Below are 11,095 nucleotides of genomic sequence, written 5' to 3'. Positions count from 1 at the left end.
ATTAAACTCGAATTGACCACCACAATATATATATTGCACCTATTAGTCCTCTTCCCTATCAATCAATTGACAAAACTTGCATGTGATGTTTAATTGTTTTCTAATTAGTTCCAACCAATTTTAACAATAAAATAATTAAAAGTGCTCAATTTATTGCCTATAAACAAATATTAACCTCTCAATCATTTTGTTTCTTAATAATTACACTCTCCAACTCACTATATACTAGCTAACATGCACATATCATCAATTGGACATCTCTTTTCCAAAAAAAAATTCAAAATGAGTGAAATTTCAATTGAAGATCAACATGTTGTAACAATCAATTGGGAAATAAACAAGACTCAACTAGAGTTGATGCAACAAAAGATCTCCCAACCACCTCAACTCCTAAATGAATCCGCGGGGCGGAGTTCTTGTTGCATTTTTCGTGTACCTCAAAGTTTTATTAATGTCAATGGTCGATCCTACGAGCCTCAAATCGTGTCAATTGGTCCATACCATCGTGGAAAAGACAACGTTAAGATGATCGAAGAGCATAAATGGCGATTTTTGGGCAATTTAGTTAAGAGGACAAAGGAAAAAGGGCTTAGTTTAGAGGACTATTTGAAGGCAATTCAACCATTTGAAATGAGAGCTAGAGAATGTTACTCTGAGGCAATAGTTCTCAACAAAGATGAGTTTGTTGAAATGTTGGTACTTGATGGTTGTTTTATAATTGAGCTTTTTAGAAAAATTGGAGGGGTAATTCCAATTGAAAAAGATGATCCACTAATTTCAATGTCTTGGATATATCCTTTTTTCTTGAGGGATTTAATTAGACTTGAAAATCAAATCCCATTTTTCATACTTCAATTCTTGTTTGACTTTACCAATATTATTAGCCAATCAAGTAATACTCCTTCTTTAGCCAAATTGGCTTTGACTTTCTTTAACAACACATTACAAAGACCTAATGAAGTTCTTGAAAAGTTTAGTAATCTTGAAGGGAAACATTTACTTGATTTTCTTAGATCAAGTTACATTTTTCTTGAGCCAAAAAATAGAAGGGACCATTCACCTACAAATGTCATACAATGCATCTCAAAGCTTCGTCGCGCGGGGATCAAGCTTAGACCTAGGAAAGAAGAGACATTCTTGGCTATAAAATTCAATAATGGATTCATTGAGATGCCAACAATCACAATAGATGATTTCATGAGTTCATTCTTGATAAATTGTGTGGCATATGAGCAATGTCATGTAGATTGTTCAAAGCACATGACAACATATGCAACATTTCTTGATTGTTTGGTGAACACACAACATGATGTTGAGTATTTGTGTGATTGCAATATAATTGAGAATTATTTTGGGACAGATTATGAAATTGCTAATTTCATCAACAATCTTGGGAAAGATGTTATGTTTGACATTGATGAGTGTTACTTGTTGGAATTGTTTATTAAGGTGAATGATTATTATAAGAGTAGTTGGCATGTTCATTGGGCAAGTTTTAAGTATACTTATTTTAGTTCACCATGGTCTTTTATTTCAGCATTGGCTGCTCTTGTGCTATTGGTATTGGCCATTCTACAAACACTTTATTCTATTTTGAGTTATGTTCACCCTATTTCTTGATTTTGACTTGCAAATTATTTGAATATTTGGGGCTTTGATTATATATATATATATGAGCTTGGAATTTCATTTTTATTTTCTTGTTAGTTGGAATTACGATTCTCAGACAAAGTTTTTGAACAGAATTTCGATAGGTGAGATGTATAAGCACTGCAAAGTGTTGAACAAAATTTCGATAGGTAAGATGTATAAGCATTGCAAAGTGTGAAACAATCTCTTACCAACAAGGATAGCATCAACAAGTTCTTTATGTTAAGCCCTAGTCATTATGTTATTTTTTTATATATATATATGACTACTATAGTTATAGAGAAGGTTTAAATTAAGTTAACAAGGACGAAATTGCTCTTAAATTATTTGAAATTCGTCAAATTTACCTTACCTTATAATTTTGGTTCTAAAGTACCCATGTTATTATGAATATTTGGGGCTTTGGTTCTATATATGAGCTTGGAATTTGATTTTTTATTTTCTTGTTAGTTGGAATTACATGTAATAATTTTCTCGGACGAAGCTTTTGAACAGAATTTCAATAGATGAGAAGTATAAGCACTGGAAAGTGTGAAATAATCTCGTACCAACAAGAATAGCACCAATAAGTTCTTTTTCTTAAGTCCTAATCATTATGTTATTTGTTATACGACTATTATAGTTAGTAGAGAAGGTTTTAGATTAAGGTAACAAGGACAAAATTGCTCTTAAATTATTTGAAATTGGTCAAATTTACCTTTAACGTTATAATTTTGATTCTAAAATACCCTTGTTCTTATGTTTTTGGTTCAAAAATGCTTTCGTCGTTTTTTTTTTTAACTCAAAAATACCCTCAACAAGCAAATAGTTCGAAAAAAATTAGAGGAACAAAAAAGGTGAAGGTCCAATTAGGAGTACCCATCTCGACAAGCTAGGGGCCGTGAAAGCGCCAGCCTGGCATCCTTCCACTACACAAAGAAGGACAATATCGCTGCTCCGTGAAACCAGCCTGACACCGTGCCCTCCTTTTTGAGGAGAGGGCACGGCGTCCATGCCGTCGCATGGACACAACAACAAGGCCCAACTCAATGCTTGGATAGGGGCAAGACTAGCATTAAACAAAGCCCAATAACCATCCAAATGGGCCTAATGTTCTATCACCTTATTGCTCCCACTTGGGTTACAGGCCCACGTTACAAGGCCCAGTGATCATAATTACTTCCTTAATACTTATTAATAGAAAAGATTAGCTTTTCATTAGCAATGTGGTAATTTTTCTATTCATATAGGTAAAAATTATATCTTTTATACAAATATAATTTTTTTGAATTTCTTGGTTCAACATGCATTTGTATTTGTATATAGAATCTGCGCAAAATATTTTTTGTTCGAACTAACTCGTAAATTACTGATTAGAAATGTTTATATCTGACGATCTTTACTTCTTTTTATAAAAAAACATCGAAAATACTTATATAACTCGATTCAATGAATAACATTACATTTTTGTCACAAGTGTTTGTCTCTAACGTAGAACTCCACCAAACACGTTTTGGATTTACTATAAATCAATATTTATATACATATATATATATGTATTAATTAAAAAGAATAGAGAAAAAAAATTATTGCATTTAAATAAAAAATTTCTTATTTGCTATAAAACAAAAGTATTGTCCTTTAGTGATATTTTGTCTTTCAATAATAAAAAAGTTTTTTTGACAAAATTATACGATGGTCCCCTTAAAAAGTTCAAGATGCAACATTTGGTTCTGCAATTAAATACGTGGTCACATTGTGTCTCTTCAACAAAATTTCCTTTCTATCCTCAATTTATATCGTCACGACTCATGGTGGGATAGATACAATTTCGTTATTTTTAATCAAATGTTCAAATATAAATTTTACGTATAGATACAATCCTAGTAAAAAGTTCTATTAGGAGGTTTTGGTTGAATCAACTTGTTGAATATGATTGCGATTAGTATTATGAAGAGTTAAAAATAGTTTCGTATTCAAAACTTAGATCATGAAATTTCTAATTAAAAAAAAGTATGCATAACACTTTACAACAAACTTTATAGTAGTACTTTAAATATGATTTTTAGTACTTTTAATATAGTTTCTATTTAATAAATATTTCCAAAAATATGGTACAAAGTACCTTTTTGTTGATTTAAATTAAAGCAAGTCCACTATAAAATTCTGAAGTTGACCAAACTATTTACTTTTTGAGCATGCATGAATTGCCCTTTGTCTTTTTAATGTTTATTACAAAATTTGTACTAGCAATAAAAGGTTATTACTATTTTTTTATTAAAAAAAAAGATAATCTGATGCACCAAAATATAAATTTGGGAAAATTATCGATTGTAATGATTTAAATTGTATGTAGTCATGTTATTTCACAATTCTTTAAAAGGTTATGTATTTTTTTTTTATGTTTTTTTTAAAGAAATATGTAAAAGAAAAAACAAACATTTAATATAAGGACATAATGTATATAATTTATGTATGAGTCCACATGTACATTTAGACAATTTTTTTTAAGTTCTAATTAGCCCCCACATGACAAAGGAAAAAACAAAACAAATATATTGAGACAAAACAAATGTGACATTTTATTATTTGCATGCGTGCAAGAGACGTGTTGGGATGTATTAAAGGTATACGAGCTCGAATGTGTTGTGATGAATGAGATTTTTTTGTCATTTATTAGAAATTTTGACGAGTTTGAGATTTAAAAATGAAGAAATTTTTTGATAGAGAATAAAATAGTAGCTTCAGATCGAGTTTAAACTTTATCGATAGATGTCACTAAATCCACCGACTGTTTGAGTTATTGTGTTCACATTTCAACATTTGTACATATTTTGGTAGATCTTTTGATGCATATATAAGATTTGAGACTCAATCAAGAAAATAATTCGTACATTCAGTATAGTCTAAGATCATTTAAAGGAACACAAATTTTATATTCCGCCCATGTGCAACTCAACCATCCCTTTCCATAAGAATATGAATTTGAAACCTACTCGTCCATGCGAGAGACTTCAATTTTCGTAAGGAATAACGACTCTGTTATGAAAGAAAGTAACGTTAAAAAGGTAAGTTTTATAGTCAAATCTAATAGGCTTGGACCTTTGTAGGGGAGATTTTCGATATATGTCCATATCCGGTATGGACGTTAGAGCATCGAATTAAAATTAATTAAACTAGTAAAGTCCAAATACAATTCTTTTATTTTTCTCAATTTTGTCTTTAATATTGTCTCGTTTGTGATTTATTCTTTCCAAAAAATACTTGTTTTTTTCTCCATTAATTTCCCCCAATAAATAATTATATATGCTTCACCTTCATTTGGTTTTTCATATATGAACGTTCACAAACGAATTTAATTAAATGCCTTATTTTATTTGTTTTTTTCCTCATTTTTTTTGCCCCTATTTATCACATTGTCATTTATTTGTCTTGTTTTTTTATGTGAAAAATTGTGTGTACATTAGTATAGTACGTGTTCAATCAATACATAATACAAATTATATGTCATTTTAGTGATATTTGTCTTATATCATGAATATAAAGGAAGGAAAAAACAATTAAGAGTAATATGACATATAAGAGCTGTAAACTTTAAATTATAAATCCGTATTTAAATTGTGGGACGAAAAACGTTGTATTTCTAATGAAGGTATGTTCAACGTAACGACTCCATGGTAGATGATGGGTCCTAGGTATATTGAGTACGTTTGATCGATACTTTAGGCACATTAAAAAGATGAATCGAGTAAAAATTTATATGGTACGCATGTAATTCACAACTTGATGCGCGATAGCTCAAGAAACAAATTCATAAAATATTTTGAATGTATGAGAACTAACAATATAGCTAGTTAATGTAAAAAAAAAAATGTTTATAACACCAAAAATATACAATATACACTTCATATGAAATAAAAAATGATACATTGTCTTGACTTTTGACTGATTAATGACAAAGCTTACTCCACTAGGCCTAGCCAAGATCTTAGTTGTTACTATATCATATCAAAATATAGAAGCTATATATATATATATAAAGTATGATCTTAGAACAATTAGTTATTTCTGTCATAATGCAATTATTGTATCTGCTAGAAGATTAAATTAAGTAAACTATATATAGGGTAAAACCATAGACTAATATAATTAAGTATAACAACAAGAATATATCGAATGTAATATTATTACAAGTAGGATCTAGAAAGAATGATGTATACGTAATTTTATCTCTATCTTATGAAGGTAAATGTGATGTTTTCAATATAGTACCCTCGACTCGAGTTAAGCATAATGAAATCAAATAAGGAAAGAAAACTTCAGTAGTGAAGCAGTCATGCTGAACATAATAAAGAAAAAAAATTACTGTAGTAAAACAGTCATGCTGAACATAGTGAAAGAAAAAAATTAGCAATCATACAAAATACAATAACCAAAATCAAAGAAATAATATGTAAAAATGAAATCGAAGAAGAAGATAGTATGTGCGAGAAATACTTAAAAGTATTGACACGGAAAACTGGATAATGATTGACTAACTATTGAATTTACTACACTAATCCTCAACCTTCATATTCTTTTATCTAAGGTCATATCCTCGATAAGCTATAAATATATCATGTCTTATCTAATTATCTGTCATTTTCGATATTTCATTGACCTACCTCTGCCTCCCTCATAGACTAGTTAAGTAGATATAACTAATCCAAACTTTATCACAATTATGCTCATGTATAGTATAATTAATATGACCTAAGTCCAACAAGTAGAAGGCAATTAAGATTAAATTAACAAAGTAAAAGACAAAGAAGAGCAACATGGGGATAATAGTTTAGGGCAAAGAGATATAAGCACAGTCCAAGTCATAGCATGCAGGCATTTTGTTGCCTTCTTAGGTTTGATGAAAATTCCAATAAATTTGACAGATTCTACTTTGTTTATTTTGATAATTTTGTCTCACTTGAATGAGAACAATATAATAATTTATCACTCTCAAAGTTATGTTGAGATGAATAGAATTTTCTTATTCTTAACTGGACATTTCGAATTTGAGCAGGAAAAAAAAATGATGGAGAATTTCCATCTTGAATAGGCCTTACGTGATATATATTTATATTAATCAAGGGATCAGAGCGGATATTGGATACTAACTGAAAAATAAATTGAAATGAAGTACAATGGAACCTCTTTATAACGGCACCATTTTTTCAAGTATGTTTTGATTGTTATAAAGAACGTATAATATAACATGTTATTGAAATCGGTTAGAGAGAAAATTTGAATGCCATAGTGATGTATTGTTGTTAAAAATAATTTTGGAATCTTATCTTTGACCAAGAAAATTAGCATAAATTTTTTTCTCTTTACAAGAAAATTTTGATTATGTACTTTCTATGAAGGAGAGGACAACATTGGATTCTTTTCTACTTTTAATTTTTTTTTTCAAGTACAATGAGAATCTAGTTTATATTAACCATATGGCTATAGCTACTTGTAGTAACATATTTGGAAAATTTTGACCAAATTATAAATACAATTAAATCTCTTATTTTTGTCAAGATACTGAGAAAACATTTTAATAATATGGATGGTTAAAAATAGCATAGGATACCCCTTTTGTGTGTCATTTATGTGCACTTGAGGGTATTATAACGATACGTTGGACTATATTGAATACGTTTAATTATTATTGTTGTTGTTATTATTATTACGTCGAATCTCTAAAGTGAATGTATTGATGACGATGATGATTAGATGGATTGATGAGATGGGTCGATGGCTACGTAAAATCTTATTTCAAAAAGATTTTGATAAAAATTAAAAATGTATATCATATCTTATAAAATCTCATATCGAGAAAAGGAGAGTGTTGTTTTGTAGGGCATAACACAAATTTATATATATACTTATTTTTTGTATTCGAAACTCACAAGTCGGATTAGTGAAAGTGTGCATTGCGCATAATCTATAAAAGAAGAAGTGTTTTCTATATAAAAAAAAAAAATCAGTTCACATATAGATTGATCTTTAATCTTAAATCTCTAATTAAAAATAAGAAATTATGTACGAATAACTTTGCCTTTTGCAGGTAAGTATCATGGATAATTATCAAATTATAAATAGGTTGAAAAATAAAAAAAAATTGAAAACATAGAGATAAACAAGTATTTCAAGAAAAAATAATATTTTTCTTTTCAAACTCCCACATTCCTAATAATATTTTTCTTTTCAAACTCCCACATTCCTAAATTCCAATCTTTCAAAATATTCACTAACTCACTTTAGTTACCACCAAGGGCTATTGTGAGGTGAATATGACCTTATTATCATCTTTTTATCGTTTATCTAGCGTTTGAAGTCTCAAAAAAATTTGGATCATTCAGGGGTGGCATCATGATTTTACATATGAAAGTGTTATTTTTTTTTATCGAAATTATTTTTTCTTGTAATATACTTTACGTGGCATGAATTCAAATTAATAATATCATATATAATACAAGTATCGGACACGGATAATATTTTAAAAGATTACTCTAGTTAACCAAAGGATATCACAAGGGGGGCTAACAAATCTATCTTGACAATTGACAAGATACAAAAGTTAAACACACAAAGCTGATAAAAGTTTATATACATGAAATTCAGAAATATATATATATATATATATATATATATATATACATGCCACTAAAATACATAAACTAAAAGATAAATAGATGTTTTCACAATGGTGATGAATGAAAAATAGAAAGGGACATTTACACCTTTTCTTTATGTGAAAATTCAGTTTGTTTCATTCTCATATCTTTCCAATTTGATTGAAAAGCTGCTCTTTTCTTTTCATAAATCAAGCCACCGTTTAGTTATAGATTTTGAAGTTGAAATTTGAAATTTAAAACTTCGAATTTTACGGTCACGATTTTAGACAATTTGATCTTGTGTTTGAGCATACATGCATTTTGTTTTAAAAAATCGAAGTACTATGAATATGTCTAGAAAATAGGAGATAATATATTTTTCATTTTATTTCGAAATTATTATCTTTTATCTTATTAATCAAACAACCTCTTATTTATGCCGTGAATATGAACACTACAAATTTATATATGTTCACACAAATAATTAAAAGAGAGACAAAATATATCTTCTTTATATACACACAATCATTTTTTGACTACTTTTTTTTTTCCACCTTTCCACATTCCCTTCATTATAAAGTGCATTCACAATATAAATTTGGACGATATAAAAGATATTTATACAATTTTTTTTGGTTCGCTATTTAAAGGTAAATATATTCTCAAAAATTATCGTAAATGATATATAAATATATTTTCTATTAAATTTTTGAGATGATGATATCTCTACCGTCTAAAAATTAGAGCAGAATGAGTTTATTCTTCGTCATGGCATCACATGTGTACATTAAGTTCCATTATTACAACCTAATTGAATTAATTAAAAAAATAAATAGTGATAGTAGTAAATTTTGTAATAGTAATGACAAAAAAAGCTTAATCCACTTGGCTTAAGATCCCAAATTGTTAACAATAATAATAATGTTGTAAACACAAATTATGTCTGCTATACATTAAAATATTAGGATCAAAGGTGAAATTCTAGACAAAATTGTTTTAATTAAGTATAATGTTTGTCACGATTATATGCATGCACAATATAATTAAGGGATTCCCTTTAGTTAATTTGACCTAAGGCCAATGATAAACGCTAATTAGCATTTAATTAATGAGGAAAATGACAAAAAAGAACAACATGGGGAAAACAGATTAGGGACAACAAGCTAATTAGCACAGTTCAAAGTCATCGACAAGTGAATAATTGTTGCATTATATTAATATCTATTTTAATAGTTCGAAAAGAGAGTAAATATACATCGAATTATTGTAAATGGTATGCGGATATCCTCGGTCATACATTAGTGATATTGGTGTCCCTATCGTCTAAAAGTTAGGGCATATATACCCTTTATATTAACGGACATGTACATACACGTGTAAAAATCTCATCCACCGATCCGATATCAGAACGATGGATAAGATTGTGTCACGTGTCCCTATTTAGTCTTCCGTTAGAGTGAAGGGCATATACGCTCTAATTTTTTGACGGCATGAGCACCAATGTCCCTAAAGTATGACAAATGATATCTGCACGTTATTTTACGATTGTCCGGGAATATATTTGTCTCTTTTCCCTTTATTTAATTAGAAGGACAAAAATATGTAAAGTTTATGAGTTTTTACTATAATTTTATTTTAATTTACAATGATAATTTAAATTTATTTTTTTTTTTTGAAAAAAAAAAGCATAGGATACCCTTTACATGTTTGGTTTTGTGTGTTGTACTTTAAGCCTTCACATCTACCTTTTTTTATATATATGACATGACAATTATCTTAATTTTCTGTCTTCTGTTTTTATTTTTTCCTTTTTTCCCAAAATTTCTCTATAAAGTTGACTCAATTAAGTAATTGAGTCCTTTTACAAAAATAGATAAACCAAAAATATAGTGAAAAAGAGAAAATAAGTTGATTTATGGTAAAGGAATTGTTTCATTGTAAGTTTTGGGTGTACAAAATTATTTATAAAGTGTTGAATATTTTGTGAAAGTTTGTATTTTTAGCTCAAATTTATAATATAACTTATATTAAGCATTTTTTAAATTGTTTTAAAATAATTGATATCAAAGTCATTATACTCAAATATGGATGACACCAAAAAAAATTAATTTTTTTTAATTATATATATGGCTAATATTGAATAATCCAAATTTGTACTCCTTGTGAGGACAGATTCAAAATACTATAAACTTTTTTTTAAAAAAAATGGAAAAAAGTACATATTCAACAGCAAAGAGGCAATAATTTGTTGGCATAAAAAGAACAAATACGAAAAAGATTTTATTGATTCTTTAAATTTAAATTAAGCATGCACAATACTTAAAAAATTGAGTAACTTTTAATGTTAAAAGTAGAGTCTTTTTATATATTTTTTTTGTACTATAAATATTCTAATTACATTTAAAAAAAAAGAGCTTATTTTAGGATATAGTGCGCAAAAGGCATATTATTTTAATACGAAGCCAAAAAATAAAATAAAAATATATGCTATAAAAATTATCAACGCAATATATTTTTCTGATAAAGAACGAATATAAGATCTAAAATAAAAATATATGCTATAAAAATTATCAACACAATATATTTTTCTGATAAAGAACGAATATAAGATCAATATTGTATAATTCCGCCTCTACGTTTATTTGACTAGTTATTATTTAGGTTATCAAGGAATTTATTTGTTGTGAGACAATTGTTAATTTTACTTATTATTTTGTAACTTTCTTATATAGACTCTAAATGTACAATTTATCTTTTAAAATAGATAAATTAATATGTGATTTAGTCAAAAAAGAAAAAAAACTAGTGGATATTTCTAATCCTAATTT

General features: G+C 28.0%; 1 protein-coding gene across 1 annotated transcript; it reads left to right on the top strand.

Moving 5' to 3' along the window:
• The first annotated feature begins 258 nt into the window (after positions 1-258).
• On the top strand, positions 259-1,695 carry LOC101263148 (UPF0481 protein At3g47200). Its single transcript, XM_019215628.3, has one exon. The coding sequence runs from the start codon at positions 283-285 to the stop codon at positions 1,618-1,620; it is 1,338 nt and encodes a 445-aa protein (XP_019071173.1). The 5' UTR covers positions 259-282; the 3' UTR covers positions 1,621-1,695.
• The last annotated feature ends 9,400 nt before the right edge of the window (positions 1,696-11,095 follow it).

The sequence above is a fragment of the Solanum lycopersicum genome, chromosome 9 (assembly GCF_036512215.1).
Source record: "Solanum lycopersicum chromosome 9, SLM_r2.1".
NCBI lineage: Eukaryota > Viridiplantae > Streptophyta > Magnoliopsida > Solanales > Solanaceae > Solanum > Solanum lycopersicum.
Note: the sequence above shows the minus strand (reverse complement) of the source record. Positions and strands in the feature narration are given on the sequence as shown.

Coding starts and splice junctions, on each gene's coding strand:
- LOC101263148 (XM_019215628.3), top strand. CDS start 283: ATGAGTGAAATTTCAATTGAAGATCAACATGTTGTAACAATCAATTGG.